General features: G+C 40.5%; 4 protein-coding genes and 1 pseudogene across 5 annotated transcripts in view; 2 read left to right on the top strand and 3 right to left on the bottom strand.

Annotated features, from left to right (window-relative positions):
• Positions 1-486: 486 nt before the first annotated feature.
• On the bottom strand, positions 487-3,481 carry LOC144529930 (proton channel OTOP2-like). Its single transcript, XM_078269301.1, has 7 exons — positions 3,415-3,481; positions 2,376-2,764; positions 2,163-2,299; positions 2,003-2,061; positions 1,799-1,923; positions 919-1,712; positions 487-823 (listed from the first exon to the last, which is right to left on the bottom strand). Exons 1-7 carry the CDS (start codon positions 3,465-3,467, stop codon positions 653-655), a joined length of 1,728 nt encoding a protein of 575 aa, XP_078125427.1. The 5' UTR covers positions 3,468-3,481; the 3' UTR covers positions 487-652.
• A 1,455-nt stretch (positions 3,482-4,936) lies between these two features.
• amn (amnion associated transmembrane protein) lies at positions 4,937-6,517 on the top strand. The gene has a single exon (XM_078268648.1). The coding sequence runs from the start codon at positions 5,102-5,104 to the stop codon at positions 6,515-6,517; it is 1,416 nt and encodes a 471-aa protein (XP_078124774.1). The 5' UTR covers positions 4,937-5,101.
• A 419-nt stretch (positions 6,518-6,936) lies between these two features.
• LOC144530416 (tripartite motif-containing protein 16-like) lies at positions 6,937-9,259 on the bottom strand (annotated as a pseudogene).
• Positions 9,260-11,282: 2,023 nt separating this feature from the next.
• ush1ga (Usher syndrome 1Ga (autosomal recessive)) lies at positions 11,283-16,802 on the bottom strand. The gene is made up of 3 exons (XM_078270191.1): positions 16,639-16,802; positions 12,903-13,356; positions 11,283-12,083 (listed from the first exon to the last, which is right to left on the bottom strand). Exons 1-3 carry the CDS (start codon positions 16,800-16,802, stop codon positions 11,283-11,285), a joined length of 1,419 nt encoding a protein of 472 aa, XP_078126317.1.
• A 1,650-nt stretch (positions 16,803-18,452) lies between these two features.
• The window catches only part of LOC144530570 (proton channel OTOP2-like), a 3,885-nt gene continuing 1,628 nt past the window's right edge, over positions 18,453-20,709 (top strand). The window contains exons 1-4 of one of the 2 annotated variants that reach the window (XM_078270189.1): positions 18,453-18,495; positions 18,945-19,315; positions 19,405-19,541; positions 19,632-19,690. In XM_078270189.1, the coding sequence (XP_078126315.1) occupies positions 18,946-19,315; positions 19,405-19,541; positions 19,632-19,690 (566 nt within the window). In that variant the 5' untranslated portion in view covers positions 18,453-18,495; position 18,945. Of the gene's footprint in view, positions 18,496-18,766; positions 19,316-19,404; positions 19,542-19,631; positions 19,691-20,709 lie in introns of those variants that run through there. The other variant, XM_078270188.1, reaches the window with a different exon arrangement.

Below are 20,709 nucleotides of genomic sequence, written 5' to 3'. Positions count from 1 at the left end.
TAGAGTCACTCTTTACACTGAAACATGTGGTTCCTCACCAAAACTAAAAGTCGTTAAATCGATTAGTCAGCCATATTAATTGCACAGCCGTTCTATGTAGCTTGGCCCCAACACAATGTTTAAAGTGCAAGCTGCCCCCATTACACCATGATCACTAGATGGCACTATGGTTGCTGGAGAGAGACAATCCGTTAAGGTTTGACTTTTATGGAGCGCCTTTACACTGCCACAATTAAAAGCTGACACTTCTTTCCAGAAATCTTTCTACACCAGCATAGAACCTATATTTGGAATGAGACAAATACTGCTGTGAATTTGTTTTGAGCAACCAATTGCAGCTTTGCTAATGTCCAATTTATTTTACCAATTATTTTTTGTATAGGTTGACCACCAATTTGACAAACAAATCTTAAAAAAATAAAAAGGTCATGAGGTGATTAACAGCAAAGGATATAATCAAAAATGTTCTACAAGACAGTTTGTCCTGTCATTTATTGCAATTTTTTGTGAATTACACAAAGCACATCATTAAATACAAGATCAGCCAACTAATGACCGGTAATACATTTTCTATTAAGTTAAAATTTAATATAACAAGTTCAATTTAAACATTTAATAAAATAGATCATAAAATTCTCTCCATGCTCAAAAATTAACAGATTAAGAACACCTCAAAGAGGCTGGCGACAGAGTGCATGCGGTAGAAGATTCCAAAAGGAAGTCCAATATTCACAATGGTCGCCCACATTGTGAATGTGTAGAATTGTATCTCGATGGGATGATCAAACTGGGGACGAGCACCGAAGGCGGGCATGATCCACAGCTGAGTGTAATAAGCAGGACACATTAACAGGAAAACACTGATCATTGGTTTGTTGCAATAATAGTTAAAAGAAAATAAGCATAAATACAACTTACAATGATGTTACCAAGCAGCAAAAAGGCACAGACTTCCTTCACTACTTTTCTTTTCCAACATGGCTTATCACAGCTTGCCGTCAGGAAGTAGCTGGACTTACGGTTGTTCAGGACAACACTCATCTCATGATCCTGGAAGGAGTGAGCGTTTGTGTGCAGAGCTGCTTCCTGTATCACATGGAAGGGCTCCCGATGGAGGCCTTCGATGATGAAGTAGTTCTGCAGGCCGAGCTGGAGCACCATCAGCACGGCCCAGGATAGGTTGAGGCCGTTCAGGTACCCTTTGGCTCCGGTTGCCACCACAGCCACGATAGAGAAATAGCTGATGATTAACTGCCCCAGTGAGGCTCCCACCAGCAGCCCCACATCCAGGCTGCGAGTGGGGTTTTTCTCCGATACGTGTTCCCTGTGGTCCAGCCTGTAGATGATACAGCCAATCACAGTGGAGAGGGACATCAGGCTCACTATCACTATATTCATAATAAAATGAATCAGCAGAGCTTGGTTTCTCTTCCCGTCCTCCGTTAGTATGTCCACCTCGTACACTATGAATGTTACAACTCCTGCCACCACCAGGAGTATTCCTGTTACAGGTCCCAGACACACATCCTTTGGACGGAATTTAACACTGTGGTGGCTGTGATCGTCCACAACCCGACCAACGTTTTTCCACATGACGTAGGTCATAGCCGAAGCAAAGAGGCTGTATTCTATGTTGAAGGGGTACAGGTAGTAGGCGGCTTCTTTGAAGGTGTCACACACCGAGTGGCTGCAAGTACACTTCTCATAGCTGGCTGAAATGGAAAGTTGTGAGTTTTTTTCTCCCCCTCTTAATGAATCCACACATGAATCTGATTAGAAACAAACCATGCCTAAATACCTTTGTACATCTTGTGTGAGACATTGACATTTAGATCAGGAATTGTAGTCTGGTGAACTGATTCCTCAGTAACGGCAGTCATCCACACCACCAGGTTAGTTGAAAGCGTAAGAGTAAGCCCACACCTGGAAAAGTGAAAATGTCAGGGTGCAACAAGATTAAAAAAAAAAGGTAACTTTCCAGCGAGTAAAGAAAATAATTTACCTTGTTAAATTTGTGTGTAGCTCCACACAGTCCTTTGCATGAATCCACAGGAAGTATGTCTAAAACAGACAGGTTTTGTTACATTTTTAAAACTCCTCCAAAGTTACGACTGATATGGTCTTGCAACGCAATAAGCTTCATGTTTTTAAAATGCAACAACCTGGACAAACAGAAACACAGCTTGTACGACAGGGAAGGCAACTTTAACAGCAGCATCACAGTGAAGGTAGCCCACATAAGTGGCAATCTTGAAGATGTCGATGAGGAAACTGAGAAACCCAAACAACAGAAGTCCAGCTGAAATATAAACATTTTAAGTGATTAAGCCTTGAAATGACACTTATCTAAAAACGGAGAACCAGAAATGACTCACCTCGGAGCCACACAGGCCCCGCATGGCTATCCTTGAACAAAACTGCTTGATCCTTTCGAGAGGTGAAGACTGTGTAAAACAGCATCCACAACATAGTGAGGAGGAGGAGAAGGATGAGGAAGATTTGCCTGTGCTCAGCAGTAATGGCCACAATGTTAAAAGCACTGCCGCTGACCAGAGCGCAGCCCAGGATCAGAATGTTGATGCAGATGATGCCAGACAGGAGCCATCCACCACCATGGTGGGCCCTCTCCACTGCCTCCACATGGCGAACGCTCTCTCTCACACTGGGAACATGAGGAGGACTGGGCAAATGTTGGATGTTGTCCATCTGTGCTGCCGTCTCAATGTTGGATGGATAGGCCTCAATAACATCATTTGGTGTTTTTCTACAAAAGGATACAAGTCATGTGTCAAGTGTTTACAAAAAAACAAAACTTTATGAGCTGCATATTGTAAGCCTAGATAAGGGCCTTAAAAACTTAAGTCTTTACTTTAAAGATCCCCCTCCAGACATGATTTAAGAAGTATACATGCAGCTAATGTTTTTTCCACTAAAGTTTAATTACCTATTTAAGTTTATTTAAGCTTAAAATTGCATCCACTCCCTCTCATTGAAACAATCTATGAATATGCAAAAAAAAAAAAATTGTATTTTAAAAGTTGAACTACTGGACACAAGATGTCTCTTACTCCACTGAAAAGGTACATTGTCCTTTAAACCTCTAAGGTTTCACAATAAATACATTTCATTAATAATAAACATATAGGCAAAGTGAATTAACACCTGTGACAGTGTCAACAAAAACATCTTCCTAAATGTAGAATTTCTGGCAGGTCTGTTTTATTGAATTGCATTAAATTGTGTTGGTGTAACAAGTGGCCAGGAGCTGAATCTTGAAGTAGGTACTGTAAGGACTGTTTTTGACAGTGTATTTGAAGTAATAAAAGCCCTACAGTAGTAAACGTTATCGATGCATAGTTGTGTAACACTAAAATCCTCTAGAATAAAAATAAATCACTACAAATGTAGGCCTACCTATAGAGAAGTTTGTTGCAGGTCCGAAGCATCTGTTGAGCAACAGTTCTCATGTTGTCCTCCCGACTGTACGTCACAAAGCAAGTCAGAGGCAGGTCTAAAGGACACTTGGACTTGTTTATATCATAACAAAGATAAACTGCTACGAACATTGCAGGAAATACACCTAGAGCTGGAAAACATAAGTGGGCCAGCGTTCCTCTCTCTGGAGGTCAGATTGCACAGAAAGATGGCGCACCACACAAGGTGCAGTCAATTAAGAACACAGGTGCAATTAGTTTCGGCTGATTAGTTACTCGCGTCTCGCCTCGCACCCACAGTGACGCTCCGACAACGGACCTTTTTCACAGCAGACATTTTTTGACTTGTCATAGTAGGAAAAGCACAGCTGAAATTGATAACCTTAACGATGGCTCAATTTTAATCAAGTGTCCCAGTAAGCTATTTCAGTGAGTCAGCATGCACAATACCAGGGCCTCTCCTAAGTGGAATGCAGCCATCATTAATGGTTTTGATAACCTGTGCTTTTCCTACTATGACATGTCAACATGTTTGCCGTGAAAAAGGTCTATTATCAATGGAAGTTCCAATCGCCACTTCTAAAGCAATTTCCGTTTGCCCACGCATTTTATTGTTATTCCATGTAAACAACATAGGCCTACTTCTCTCTAATAGCGTGCTACTGTGGCGCAGGTGAGGCACTGCCTCAGGGGAGATTGAGGTTCAATAAGGGTGTGTATGTTTTGATTTTGTATATGCATAATCCTGGTACCTGTAGCAGAAAGCATAATTACTGCTTCATAAACCCCTGCTCCTGCTGACACGAGACATTTAAAAAATCCAATACAAAGTTTACAAAAACAAAGCCGTTTGTTTCCTAACTATATTATGCTGTTAATAAGCAACAGTAAAAGAAGCACATTATTAAAATCATGAAACACCAACACATTAAAAATTAAATCCTTTAACACCAATATAATTAATCAACTTAGCCTACATGATAAAGTGTCTCATGCTGTCATGGTTGTTAAATTTCACATTGAATTCAGTTTTATATGCAACTTAATTGGATTTTAAATTAATTTGAATAAGTTAAAAGCTAAATTCTTACATTTGCTTCCTTGAAAGGCATCTGCATGTCATTGTACAAAACTTAAATAATAGTTTGAGATTTAAACCACTAGTTTAATAGCATTTCTGATGTATTGCACAGTGAAAACCTATTTTGAGGCAGACTGCAACGCAAACTGAATGGCAAATGGAGCTCAGAGGACCGTTCAGAAGTTGTCCTTTTAGAAAATAATTTCGCTGCAAATTTGAAGAATTAGTGAATGCCTGATAATTGACAACACCCTGCAGATATATTATTTGAAGAAATAGGAAATAAGGAGAAAATATAGGAGAATGCCCAAATCTGAATAACCACTGGACTCTAGAAAATGCATTCAAATGTGTTCACAAGTGTGCAACATATTCTGATGATTTTCAAACAAAAAAAAAAAGAGGAAAGACATGAAGCAGGTCTGTTACTGAAAATGTAAATCTTTTACAGGTCACCTGCTTGAGGAGGTTGATGTGGTTCAGAGCTCATCAACTATACTGGTAAGCTGTGTGCACTCATGTGTTAGTCACAAGGTTGGAAACAAAGGTCACTTAATGTTCTCTCAGTTTGTCACAAACATTCAGGATGCTGAAAACAACAGACATGCTTCTCTTCTTCTGTCTTGTCAGGGCAGCGCATGCCCTGCACAAACAGTGGATTCCTGACACCAACTATGAGAATAAGACTAACTGGGATAAAGAAAATGTTCCATGTGGCAACGACATAGTTCAGTTTCCAGCCCAGAAAAAAGTGTCTGTGTTCGTGGAGACCACGCATGCTGTGCAGGAGATGAAGTTGCCAGTTGATGGAGAGTTCATCCTGAATTCAGGAGCTGGATTTTATGTCGTGAGAGGACAAGATTCGGGCTGCGGAGCGGGTGTCACGACTCAATTCAAAGATTCCGAGTCTCTCCAGTGGTTCAACCCAGCTCTGTGGCAGGCAGCTGCAACTCTGGATGACCTGCAGCATGGGAATTTCTTATTCTCAGTCCACGAGGAAAGTGTCCCTTGCCAGTATGATGATGTGGTTTTTAAAGACCGCTCCTCTTTCAGGGTGGACACCAGCTCCAGTCAGTCTAGCATTCCTGTCAAATCTGTGTCTGTGCTGGGGAAGAAGTTTGATAGCGGATCTGAGTTCTCCCATTATCTCAGCTCACGTTCAGGCCAGCTGCAGTTTCAAGGATCCTCTGCCTTCTCTATTGGAAACCAAGAGTGTGGGGATCCTTCTGGCTGCGACTGTGGGAATTCTGTGAACCATCAGCAGATCTGTAACAGTGTAACATGTGCCTCTCTGAGCTGTAAGAAGCCTCTTCTCCCCGTGGGACACTGCTGTGATGTTTGTGGTGCCATTGTTACCGTCCAATACGCCGCTGGGTTCAACCTGCAAACTTACAGGCAACGAATTCATCACCTATTTCTTGTCCTGCCACAATACAATTCCATTCAGCTGGGCATGTCTAAAGTCTTCAAGTCACAGTGGCTGATGGGGATCATCCCTTCTGGTACCTCACCTGAAATCCAGGTGCTTATCTTGGATGGAGAGAAGGGAACACTGTCAGAGGTTCTGGCCAGGGACATAGTGAAGGATGCCCATTCTCATGGCCCCAACCTGGCAATCACTGGGGCTGAATTTCAAGCCTCCTCTGGGAGCAGCAGTGATCAGACTGGTGGTAGTGCTGGGATGGTGGCTGGAGTTGTTTTTGGAGTTTTGATTATGATTACACTCATCATTATCATGGTCGTCGTGATTCGTAAGGGGGTTATTCAAATGCCATCATCACTGCCTTCTCTGAGCAGCTTCATGAAAAGCAGCGACGTTACAGACCTTGGTGGGCCTCTTGACCACGGCTTTGATAATCCCATTTTTGACCAGCCAAACATGCTGCCTGATATTCCTGGTGTGTATGCAACTGAAACAAATAATTCGATCTCCATGACTCAGACAGGTGTGCACTTTGTGAATCCAGTTTATGACGAGAATGAAACTGATTTTAACGCCTGAAGTTGACTGCAGTAAACTTGTTATGGATGTTAATGATTTCCAAAGCACTTTTGTTTGTCTTGATGATTTTACGAGCCCTTCATAAACAATACATTCTCTTATAGCTTTATACTAGTTCACCAAATGGACTTATAATTTCAGACTCGAAATTGTTGGCAGACATTTCTGTACTTTTTTTCCTCATTCATATCACATTCAAGAGCAATGAAGTTGAAATAAAGCTGCAGTAAATTCCTAACACATCGTTGCAGTTACCAGTACATGGTAGTACATTTAACCTTGAATGACATGTACGTGAAAAAATCCTCTATATGTACCATAACTTTATAGACCTTGTTATGTAACCTCAATAAAAATGTATAATGCACTCATTTTTCTTTTACAAGCTTGCAGTGAAGGCAATATGATCATTCTTTGCATCATTTTGCAATTACCAGAGAAACTACATTTTCTTTCTTTGACAGCCAGGCTGTAACATATAAGGGCTCTATGAAATCAGCTGTGTATGTGTGGAGTGACCTCATGGGACTGGTTACATCATAGAAAGACACAGAGCCTCAGTAAAAGTTGACATATACGCCAATTCTTGTGATATAAGTGACATCCAAGGGTGTCTCCACACCAGCATGCCAGGCAAAGAAACCTCGGCTGTTTCGTCCCATGCACCAGCAAAAGTCGTTCCAGGTGATGCAGTTGCTCTTGTACGTGACTCCGACATGTGCACCCTCCCCACTCAGCTCTGCTTCAATGTAGTGCCTCCCCAGGTAAAGGCTGTCTGAAGTCATTGCCTGACGCCAATATTGGAAGCAACCAGGGTGGTCTGGGTAACTGTGCTGCCAGGGGCTGGTGTTGGTCAGCTTTCTGTTGACCTCTGTAATACGTAAGAAATGATGGGTGGTGTCTGGGTCAAAGGTCAAACTCCTTGTGTCTACAATACAGGGGAAACATAATTGTTTAATCATTCATAGGCCAAATGAAACGTGTATTTACATTTTAAGAAATCCTCTGGCGTCTCAGGAACAGGCAGGGATGAAGGTTGGAATAGAGGATTTAGTACGTAGTTCATTTGTCAGAGATTATTTGGTATTTTGGTAACACATGAGGATTTATTTTACAATGTACTGAATGTACTAATACATAAAGATTTCTTTATTTTAATGCAGCTGAGCAAATAAAGATTGAATAACAAGACTTAAATACTACAGCCACGCTAGCGGCTTTGTGAGGCAGTGGTGCTGGAATGCCTAAAAAGAGCACATAACAAGATACACTGAAGAAAGCACGTCTGAGGCAGTTTTCTCCATGAGGAGCCAGTAAGTAAGGTAAAGTACAGAATATGATATACACTTACAACTTTTACAGATACATCAGTTTTTCCTTGTCTCCTACAAGAAAAAACTGAGAGGATCAGGTCACACAGCTCCTGTGTAGCATCAGTCACTACTTGGACATAGGAGGTTAGATGGTCCATGCGGTTGACTGCGGGTACGGACTAGGCAGGCACACATCTGCCATTCCTTTCTTCCACTCTGAGCACTTCTGGAACAAGCAAAACAAAAGTAACATGTATCATGATGTGAAATCCTGAAGCTGTTAAATAACATGCAACTTCTCTGATCTCTAAACCTCTGTAAATGACGAGATGAAATGCCTGCTCTGTGTACACAGACCGGCGCCCAAAATAAACTTTTTGTCATCATATGACACATAAGACTTATTTATTATTATATTAAATATTTCAGATATGTTGTACCTGCAGGAAGTCAACAACTTGAACCTGGACAGTTTGGTTCATTTGAGCCAAAATTTTCGTCAGCTCTGCTCTCTGCTACAGATGTGCTTGGATGCCCTCTTCCTGACTAAGGGCCTGTCTCTGCTCTCCCTCTAGCACCTTTGCAGCCTTTTCTGGCCTCCTCTACAGTTGTCTGCAGCCTGGAAAACTGCTGTTCAACAATAACACAACCCTCCTGCACTGAAGACTGAAGAGCCAGAGAGGAAAGCGAAATAATAATTTTTTTTTAAGATAATTTTTTGGGGCTTTTCCCTTTATTATGTAGTGACAGTGGATAGACATGAAAGGGGGAAGAGAGATGGGGTATGACACGCAGCAGGTCAGATTTGAACCCACACCACTGCAGGACTCAGCCAACACAGGGCAAATGCTCTTACTGGGTGAGCTAGAGGCCGCCCCGAAATAAACATATTTAAACCAGACCATTGTGCAATAAATTAATGTACAAAATAAATGTGATAGTGTCATATCTGCCTATGTTACAAACCTTAATTGAGTCTTTGTTGTTCTGTAGCTTTCCAATTGCTTTCTCAGGTGTTGAGGCATTCTGACTGATTTCATCTTGTTTCTTCTGCAGAAGTGTCTCTCCCACAGATACAGTCGTGTGCCCTTCGTGCTCCTGGTTCTCACAGTCCAGACACACACAGCAGCTGTCCATCAGACAGAAGCATTGAAGAGGAAGTGGATGAATCTCACAAGTCCGTCTATGTTGTGGAGGGGATCCACAGACGGTGGTTTTGAAATTTGGCTGAGATGTGCCTCGCAGTAAAAAACCACAAAGGTAAGGCAGGATTTTAGGGCCTTGCTGGGGCTGTCCATGCAGGAGTCACACAACGCATCTTGTGGGAGCAGCATGTCAGTATGGTAGGATCCCTTGGTTCCTCATTTACGTCTGTGTTGTGTTGACTCTCCTTTAAATTCTCCTCATTATTAGTGCTGAGTGTTTCCATGTTTGAGAGTGTTCCTCACCTTAAACCTGATAAACGTTTAGGCCGTCACAAGGGCTACAGTCCGCATGGCTGCTTTTTCCTGCCTTTTCTGAGATCCAAAGACCCTCAGGGTGCATAAGGAAATAATTGAAAACCACACCTAAGGTATTTCATACTCAGCCAGCGGAGGCATTTTTAATTTTTCCCATGAACCATGTAGAATCAATAAATCCCCCAAAATTCCCAAAATATGATATAAAGACATGCCCTTGGTTTCCTTAAATGGTAGCTCTGGTCCTGCTTTACAAAGGCACATCCTACTCTGCATATGTTAAATTTAAACTACTCTGCAGATAGGCTATAGTAAGCAGGGTGCAGTAGGGAGAGCAACATGTATGGATCTATCAGCATAGAGCATTAAAAACATTAGTATTTTTTATTGAAAATCAACCTAAATGTTAAAAGGTTGAGATGTAGTAGTCCTACGCAGATGTACATTATAAAAAAAAAAACTACTCAAGATACAACAGTTCAAAGTTGGGTTTAAATGTTTATTTCAACAATAATGGTGATAAAAAACTGTTGTGTCTGGCTTCTGTCATCAGTAAAGTCTTTGTATAGTATCGGTATAGCATATGGATACTATAGTGTAAAAGAGTGGGGGAGAGTCTGACAGGGTTATGACAACAATGTTATGTAAGAGGCATGGAGATCCAGACCACACCAAGTATCTACAGCAAATCTTCCTGACGTGTTGTGTACAGAGGCAACAATGATGCTTGTCTTTTGTGTGTGAGCATTAGTGAAGATTATCACTATGGATGAAAATGCCAAATGCTCTGAGTAATGAGTATGAGTCAAAGGTCTTAAAAAAATATCACATTCTATTTTCTATTTAATTGTTCAATTACTTTTTTTCTTTTCTTTATCTTTATCATTAGTATTTTTGATTGAAAATCCACCTAAATGTTAAAAGGTTGAGATGTAGTAGTAGTAAACATCAACATATGCTCCTGTGCATATGTACATTATTTAAAAAAAAAAAAAAACTACTCAAGATACAAACAGTTCGAAGACTGTCATATTATAAAGACTGACATGAGTGATATAGAAAGATTTATAAATCTCCTAGTTTATGGACTGAACATGCAAAATATAGAACTGCAACATGTGTAACTTGTGTATTATAAAATTACCTAAATATTCTGGGTTTTCGTATAATACTACAGTAAAATACTACAGTAAATCAGAACAGTTATCTCAATGAACAATTGGCCTGCCTTGCCAGAGAGCCACACTTGGACTGACATGGCTCGCTGTATGTAAACATGTACAGAGATGAAATGTGAGTAAGGAAACAGCTGAGTGGCTCCTCTGGGTGAAAATGTTGCTCAGAATGTTGTAATTGAAACTGTTAATAATGAAGTTACAATGAAGTTAATGTCAATGGTATTTTTGACAAAAGACACTTTTAAGCAAATGCACAGGCACAAGCAATGCAGGCACATGAGGTGGTAGGATTTACCCCACAGGGGCAAAAACATTCAGGGGACACAGACCCCACAATCAGTTCTCTGTTAACTATGCCACATAGCATGCAATGAACACTGCACTGCACTCTGACAAATTGTTTTTTAGTTTGTTAAACCATGCAGTGCAGGGAACTCCAACCAACCGACATACAGAGATATTTACAGTGATCCTCCTAAAGCTAACGAGACACTGTAAAATAGTCTCACACTTGTCTCTTCTTGCTTGACCTATTCATCTAAACAGTTTCCTTTCTGCTCTGTTACCACAGAGGTACCAGGAGAGGTAAATCATTACATCCTCCCTGTCCGTATGTGACATCCACTCCACAATGGTCCACTGACCTTTAAGCCTGAATGAGCACACAGCAGGAGGGACCAACAACTTTTATAATCTGCAGGACAGAATGAAGACAAAAGACGAAACTGTTTGTAACTGAAGAGGATCCATGCTGGAGTACAGCGATATGCCCAAAAACTCCCTCACTACGCTGAATCACTGAAAATCCCATCACTCACAGTTCTGTGTCCTCAATGCAGTCTGGGTACTCCATGGTCTCCAGCCGTCTCTTACAAGCATCTAAGATCTTTTTCCTTGGTCCTAAGGGGATGTGGATACTCTTAAGGTCATGGTCAGAGCAGAGCAACAGTGCTTCAAGGTCAATCTTTTCCCTCTTGAAAATGGAGAAAAAGTCACTCATGCTCTGTGTGGCGAGGAAGACCTCCAGCGGGCTTGTGTTAGCCTCATCATCATCGTCCAGCCCTAATTCGATTTCTTCCCAGGGCAGCTCCTCCACATTCCTCTCCTGCAGGCTGCGTGCACTGCCAATGCTGTCTTCATCTGCACTCGGGTATGGCTGCAGCCGACTGCGTAAACGCACATTATTGCCTGACCGGTCTGCACTGTCCTCATCCCGACCACCGAGGTCGAACATCCCCCCACTCACATAGTTCCTCCTAAAGACCATGGTGCCCAGACCGGGTCTATTGAACAGAGAATCATGTCCCGAGTCAGTGCTGATCTCAGAGTAGTCCACATCGGTCCCGTGGAGGTCCGGCTCGCTCATGGCACGTGAAATGGCATCATAATTGTCTCTGGGGAACATGTCACGAATGTTGCGGCGGCCACGGTCCTTTGGGTTGACGTAAGTCCCCTGTTTGACAAACATAACATCGTTGCCCAGCTGAAGTCCAGAGAGGGAGCGCACACTCTTCCTCCCATCCTCGTAGATTTTAAAGGTCCCATCTCCTTGTTTCCTCTTCTCCAGCTTCCTCTGAATCTTTGTCTTCCCTCGGTTTGTGGCATGGAGAGTAGCCTAACAGGATATGAATAAATACAGCAATTAGGCACAATTACAAATGAAAGGATTAGATTTTCCAACATTCCTAGTGACCAATTTTAAAAGCTTTGAGATAGATTAATATTAGCTTTGATACTTTTCATAGCCACTGCATTCAGTTTATGTCAATGTGCCATGCTAGCGGGCTAGGGATGGCAGTGTCAGTCGGTCAGTAGGTCCACCACTGAAATATCTCCAAAACTACTGGATGGATTGTACTGACATTCAGGGTCCCCAGAGGATGAATCCTACTGACTTTGTTTGGTGACTTTCCCTCTAGCGCCACCATGAGGTTAACATTTTAGTTTTTTAATGACATATCTTTTGTACAGACATCCATGGCCCCACAATGATAAATTGTACAATAACTGTGGTAAACCCTTTGCTTTTGCCCTAACACAATCAGGCCAAAATTCCTATTTTTCCAATATTTTGGCATGCTAACATAAATATAAAATATTATATAAAAAATGATACTCGTTAAGCATTAGCTTGTTTGCATTGTCACTGTGACCATTTTTAGCATTTAGCTTAGTCTTGTGTTATGCCGTTAAAGGCATACTATGTAACTTTTCCCTCTTCGGTCCCCCTACAGGTTGTCTCATTGGAACTACAGCCGCGCGAGCTGTAGTTCCAATGAGACAACCTGTAGGGGGACCAAAGAGGGAAAAGTTACATAGTATGCCTTTAAGAGGAAGGTATTGACAACTCTTTCTAGTTGGCAACCTGAACTATGCAACCATGCAAAACAAACGTACTCTGAACATTCAGAATATATAAATAAAAACTCCTGACCTGAGAATATGGCACACTGACTGTGGCTGCATTAAAGTTGTGCAGCTTGTGGCTAAGAGAGCTGCTGGTGTAACTGGAAAAGCTCATGACATCTGATGCAGAAGCCTCAGAAGTCTCCCTATGAAACCTTCGCTCCATGCGTTTGTGGTGTTTCTTCTGCATCTTCACACACTCTTTGATTCGCCGCTCAGCATCGCGAAACGCCCGGTCCTTCATCTTGCTAACCAGCTTCGTGTTGAGGCCCGTCTGCTTGGTGGCGATAGTGTCCAAGTAGCGGACGCAATCCATGTGATTCTTTGTGGCGGCCATGTCCAACGGTGTGTGGTAGTCGTTGTCCAGGCACCATATGTTGGCACCGAAAGACACCAGGAAGAAAAGGCAGTTGAGGTGACCATTGGCAGCTGCCAGGTGGAGTGGCGTGTTCCCCCATATATCACACTTGTCAGGGTTTCCTCTGTCGGACAATAAGAAAGATGTTAGATGCAGCACTTTGAATTTGTACCAGATTTAACAACGACATGCCTCTTTGGCCTTCTGTTTAGATGACACACTCATGAGTAAGCATGTGATTTCTTGATTATGTTTTCAACACTAACCTGCCATCTGTGGTTTGTTAATGGGGTCTTAATAATTTATAGTCTAAACATCACATTGCCCTTTCAGTAAACCAACCGTAGATCTTCTATAGGAAAATAATTGTTTTTTAAAGGCTTTGACCAATTAGCAAAATGGATGGTTTGAATAAAACAATATGTTAAAAGGAATTTACTATTACAGTATGCAGGGACCATAACTGAAAACTATAAGCAACATATACCCTTGGCCGACTGTCCCCGACCTTAGGGTTACCTCTAGGTGTGCTGTACTGTTGCTGCCTTGTCTGTAATATGACCACAGGCTTGCCAGCACCACTGCTACACTACCTGTATCCAGTTTCAGGGGAGGCTGAATAGGTTGCGCTTGACTCAAAAAGCAACACTGTGCATGACTGGTGCTGATGTCATTCTGAATTCCTCAAGTCAAAACATATCAGCATCACAGCTGGTTGGAATATGTGGAGGGCAGATGTGTATGGAGCTGTATTACTTTTCTTTTCCATCATTAGCCTGGCATGCAAATCTACAGAAAGCTCATTTGTTTTGTCTTTATTGAACATTTCAAATTTTTAGTCATCCATTAAGCATCTTACTGATAATAATGTTCAAAGGAAAAGAGAATGTGTTCATGATATACAGCTTGTCTGTGGCCACCACAACTAAATATTGGTAAAACGATTTTAACTTTAAATTTCTGCATTTATTTTTCCAGTTTAGAGTCATCTGGTTGGTGTCACACCAAATGACATGTTTACTGAACTGTCTTGTGTCTTGTCCCTGTCTTCCAATGTAGCCACGTACAGACTGCTGAATATTTTATATGATGGACGTGAAGCTACTGTAGAAGTGCAAATGTATTATTGATGGATTGCGTTGTAGGTTTTCACAGGGAATGTGTGTCAGATCTGCCGGACCCAACAGCGATTAGCAAAGTCCCACTCTGATTTCAGCCCTCTTGCTCTTTTTTGTCTGGACAGGATTGGGTTTAAACGATCAGAAAGAAAAAGCCGCTTTAGGGTTATGGGTTGCTATAATGTAGTTCAAATGTAGGGAAATGGTTGTCATCAGTGTGCATGATAGACAGTATGTGATAAATAGTCCAGAAGGAGACAATAAAACAATGATCAAACAAAGGAATTACACTGTTAACCCGGCACTGAAACAGAAGAAGGAACATGAAATGCTATGAGAAAAACTGATAAATGATATAACATAGCTGACTGCTGTTTTAGCAAAAGATAAACAGCAATTAGCTATGTTCCATTTTTATTTTGAGAAGTAATATGTATCACCTTTCAGATTATACAATATGCCTGTTTTAAGTAAGGACCATCTAACATGATAGCTTTAGGTGTCATAATTTATGTCTGTCCTAGTAAAATGCTGACCGCAGCGGTGACAGGTCTGCCTACTCATCGCTGTTCTTTATCACATTACAGGCTGTTTCACTTGCTATGACAGCTTGATGTTACTGCAGGCTGCCCAGTGCAATATACTTGCCAAATATACCCCTGCATGGTATCTTTCCCATAAAATTGTCAAGCAGTATTAAACTTATCTTCATTATATCTCCGGGTCTCATGAGTTTGTTGCCTCTGTGAAACATTATGGCAGATACTAATGTTTAATTTTAGTACCTTGTGTCAATCATGAGTTTATGTTTTCTGCTATCAATAGAGGAATACTATGTCCTTGGCAGTCGAATGCCTCCAGAGCCTTGTTTACACTTATTCCCTGGGAAATAGTGAATTTAGTTTTACCAGATAGGACTGGAAGCCTACCTTGCTGTAAACTGTAAAAATAAATGTCCTCAAATCTGATATTTTGCATTCAATAAACTAAACACTGATGCATGATGTTGTCTCACTTTTACAGTAAGTCTCTCACACACTTTACTCAATTAAGCAGATTCATAATGGGCCCATTTTTCTGGCTGACAAGCAAACCAGGTCAGCCAGAAAAGATGAGGAATTTATGACAACCAATCACATTTGCATACTTTGCTGAAATAATGCCAGCATTTATACCATGCCACCAAAGCCTCATTTTTACACACGTCATCTGCTGGTAATTTGATAAATATTTTTCTTTTGCCTGCAATGATATTAAATTGGTAGTTATGTAAAAATATGTTATATTGCCTCTCCATAATAAACTATCAAAATAAAGTACTGAAATGCTTCATTTTACATAACAGTTCCTGATTTAGGAATGAGTTATAATTTGTCTTTAAATATTTTTTATGGGCCAACATGTTCTAGTTGTACTTTCACTGAATGCAGGACTGCAGAGCAGTCGATGACCTGTACTTGTAATATATCTGACTCATCCCAGGTTCTTTCATGAGAGGTGCCCCTGCCATCATGACCTTGAACATGTTAAATGGGATAAAGGTTTTACATTTTACACAGTCCTATGTGGCTTTGAAAATGAAAAGCTACCTCCTGTTATGACATATTGGTAATAATCTTTTAGATGAAGATCATAAAGTTTGAAGTTATGAAAATATGTGGTAAATGTTTAATGTTAAAGCTTTAGTTATGAAATTAGCTCACAAAGTTGCAAATCACTCTAAAATGTAGAATATATGATGCAAATAAAACCCTAAATGGTGGATATAACCTGCTAACATCATGTGCAGAAATATGTTTCATCTTGAAATACAACATGGGGATTTTTCAGACATGGCCAATTACAAAACAGGTTGTTTAGTTAAAAGTGCTCTTCTCTCAGCCAGGAGCGAAGCCTGAGGTTATTATGTTGGAATGTCATGGCCTTTCCTCTCCCCTGGGTATGTTAAACTCAAATAATTGCTGCAACATTTAAAAGGTGACCTACATTGTTAGTGGTGTCCGATTGTAACTTAGCCGAACTTTGTGTGGTCCAACTGCAAAAAAAAAAGCCTTTATGTTCATATCTAGGCTATTTATCTATAATAAATGAGGTCATTCTCAGTAATTGTTTGCCTTATTCGGTCTAATCTGACATTGCATCAGCTATTCTTTGTAATACGAAAGAAAAAGGGTAAAATACTTTTGCTCTAAAATGTTCCTAATACCCAATACGACTGACTGAAGACTGGGCACAGTAGTGTGCCCACGCCCTAATAAGTCATACAGCTACCAATGCTTTCTACACACCCCCTCGACGCGATCAGCTGCAGAGCCTCCAGGTTGCCGTGATAAGCAGCCCATAACGTCGGTGTCATGCCATCCTCATCCGGCGCGTTGAGATCCTTCCGAGTTGCCTCCTTCAGCAGGTCCAGGTAGCCGTCCCGGGCCGCCTTGTGGTACCTGTCATTCATGGTGCAGAATTAATCCACCCTGCTCGACTCCATTCCGGTTCATCAACATCACCATCATCATCGTCGTCGTCATACGGCGATGTAGTGGGAGCAGACCGGCTAAAGTGCCAGTTTGTCCTGCAGTTCCCCAAGAGCCAGTCGCTCCTGATCAGTGGAGGAGCGCGATGGTGGTATCCAGGGACGCCATGGTGCACACAGTGTGGGTAACAGTGCTCCCGGTGGCCGAAGTGGTCTTAACAGATCGGGGTCCCTGATCAACAAAAAAACCAAATCCCCCAAAATAGACAATATAGGCCTACAACAAGTCCCTAAATATCAAAGGGAAATGGATGTTGCTACACTCAAGTTTATTAGGATACACCCAGCTCAAACGAATGTTAAATCCTTCCTTCATGAAGGTTATAATATGTTTTTTGTTCAAATTGTTTTAGAGAGGTGTTGATGGTCTTTTTGGAGGATGCAGTTTGTGGTGCTGTTGAATTGTATTGCACCTCTCCAGTCAATGAAGACTTTAATGGCTAATGCAAAATAAATATTACCATGGCTACCTGATAGAATATTTACATTGTATATGTTTTTCCCCAGTCATCACAGAGGAATAAACTTAAGAGACAAAACATGTACTGCACTAAAGCTGTAGAGTTATATAAACCTGGGCAGGACACGATTGGCACAGACATTTGAAAATAAACAAGTTTCATAAAGTCTCATTGTGACGCATGGGTAAGAGTCAGAGTCACTCCGGTATCATTGTTTGTCTATGTTCTTTTGAGTAAACCATTGTTCTCACTTTAAACTTGAGATAGAAATAAACTTGAAATATGAGTGCAGACAAAGGAGGAGTTCATGATTACCATGGAGTGTTGCAATGAAAAAGTAAGTGCAGTCAGCCCCACCCTGATGAAAAGGGCATTCATTCTCCTGAGTACTGATCTGAAATAAGCATAGTGGCACCAGCAACACCAGCCATTTGAGTTCTGAGACGTACTACCCAATTTATACTTCCATAACAATAGTAACAGATAATGGCCAGGCTTTTCATGTAGGCCTACTACACCTCATGTGTTTTGCAGAGACAAGATACAAAGGCACATTTGAGCCATGCATAGCATTTAAGAACCAAAAGTATCCCTGCGAGCACTGATTTAAAAAAATAAAGGAGTAACACATGCTATGCCTATTTAGAGGATTAAGATCACATTTAGATTGAGAGGCGTAGCTGCATGTGGTCAGCTGCAGCAAAAAGGGATCAAGTTAAACAAACAAAACAACTCATAAAGCCTCTACAGTATTTATAAATGCAAAAAGATCATAAAAATGGTTTTGATCATTAATGCCACAGGTAGTTTAGGGTTGCCTTACTTTAACATTTATTTTGTGCATGCTGTTAAGACTTCTACAACAAATGACTGGAATTTTAAATGTATCGTATCAGATTAATTTTTTTTGTTGCTGTTTATCTGAAAAGAAACTGTTTTTTGTACTTTGCATTTGTGAGAAAATGTTTTACATGGAAACATCTTTTGAACTTTACATGAATATTTTGTGCAAAACACACTGTGTTTGGTAATAATATGGTGTCGTACATAACAGATTTATTGACGTTTATGACTGTACAGTAAACCACTGTGTTTTTGAAGGTATATAAAAGCCATGATGGCTCAGACTGCTTCAGTGGATCACACTGCATCAGGTAGGCTAACTGGTATCCTGTAACCCATTATTCATTATTAGAAGGTCACTGCTTTGTCGGATTGTCATAAGAGCTTGATTTTGGTCATCAACGACCTACTTTTACATTATTATATTTCACCTGTTCTGATGTTATTTCTGCTTTTATCAGATAAACACTATGGGGAAGTGTTGATAACCTTCCTTAAGAAAATAGCACAGCTCATCAATTTCAATATGTTTGTGGATTCTGACTTTTGTGTCTGTGGGGAGGTTTTGCTTGGGCGGGATCTGTCTTTAAAGGAAGAAGCCACTGAGTGGGTGTACCTGTTAAACCTGCAATGTCTCATACGGAACCAGATGCAGTAAATTAGTTATTTGTGAATAGATCTTAGATAGAGGAAGGATGTGTCTGAACACTGGCTATCCGTGCAACTGTTTGATCGATGGCAATCCCTGTGAACCATGCAGGATGATGGCCAAAGACAGGGAGATAGAGGAGGATCACCTGTCCAACAACATCAATGTACAGAGTCAAGTGGAGAACACATGTGAACCCGACCTGAACATCCCTTCCAGTAGAGTTGTCAGAGAGCGGGGTCAAAACTGGGGATGGATGCTGTCTGGGATCATTTGTTTAAACATTTTGATCCTGGGCTGTGCCTTGGTCACGAGCAGTGCCTCCAACAATATCAATATCAGCAGCTCTCACCTGCAGATGTTCCTTATCATCCTCCTCCTCCTCACTTCCATCTGGATGGTTTATTATGTCATCTACATGGCCAGAAAAGAAAATGCTGTTATGTACAAGGATGGCCATGCTGGACCTGTATGGCACAGGGGTAAGTTAATAGTGTTTAGAACTAAGTTTTGTTTTGCACTTACAGATAATTTTCCAATAGTTTTATGATTTGTATTCTTGCTCCTTCAGGAGGACTTGTGGTATTTGGAATGCTCAGCATTATCATGGACATTTTCAAGATAGCCAGCTATGTGGGTTACCTCCACTGTGATTCTGCTGTTAAGGTTGCATTCCCTGTGGTGCAACTTGTCTTCGTAGTTGTGCAGGTAAAAAAGCCTATTACAAAGAAATCAAGAAATTTACTTAAGTCTTTATCATTGTGAAAATATTTATATAATTGTGCCATCAATTTGCAGACATACTTTTTGTGGATCCACGCCAAGGACTGTGTGCAGATACAAAGGAACATTACACGGTAGGTAATTAGTGGATTACCTTTTTCCTTCTTTTTATCAACCACTGTTTTTCATGGTACTCCTGAGAGAAAACTGAGTATTTTTATACTGAAGTTACTGCCACACTACTGATGTTGTTTCACTGCTAAAATCAGACATTTCTTTTAATTTGTAGTCATTGAAAAGGTGCACTTATTATATTATTTGTATTACAGTTAACTGCAATAGCGCTGGAACTAACAATTATTTATTTGATTGGCTGATTAATCTTTTTTTTTTTTTTTATTTTTTAAACAATGTGTTTATTGAGTTTCATTTTAACCAAAACATACATAAATGTAGACAAAGCCAGAAAAACTATATAAGCAAAAACCAAACCACAGACAGCAATCACAGCAACAGAGTTAAAAACCTTATATAAAAGAATTACCTTTCACTGTGGTCTGATTCCTTCTTGTAAGATATATCTGGAGCATCTAACCAATCAAACAGTGTCAAAAGCCAATATAAACAGCTCCCTCCCGCATGAAAAATACTAAATTACTCAGAATTCCCTCATTTGCCAGAATATCACCCACATCATTTTGTTTAACAAAGTTCAAAAAAGGTCCCCAGCCTGTTTGAAAGTATCTTGTCTGGCTGATTAATCATTTGGTTGACAAAATGTCAAATAATAGTGTAAAATGTTTATCATAATTTCCCAGAGCCCAAGTTGACCTGTTTTAACAGTCATAAAACCAACGGTATTCTAATTACTATCACAGTATACTAAGAAAACCAGCAAATATTCACATTATATTTAATATATTAAAAAGTCAAAAGCCGTTTTCTTTTTTTGTTCTTGTCATTTTGAACTTAAAGGACTTAAACTAATTATCTATTATCAAAATAGGTTCCAGTTATTTTTCTGTCGATCGGAAATCGACTTCTTGTTTTAGCTCTAAACTAATACTAGAATATAATTAAATGCAAGACTTGTATTACTTGGTGGATACTGATTTTAAATGTTGCACACATGTTGTACACATTTGAAATCATT

This window comes from Sander vitreus, chromosome 15 (genome assembly GCF_031162955.1).
Source record: "Sander vitreus isolate 19-12246 chromosome 15, sanVit1, whole genome shotgun sequence".
NCBI classification, from domain to species: Eukaryota; Metazoa; Chordata; class Actinopteri; order Perciformes; family Percidae; genus Sander; species Sander vitreus.
The sequence above is the reverse complement of the archived record's forward strand: the minus strand, read 5'-3'. Positions and strand labels throughout refer to the sequence as shown.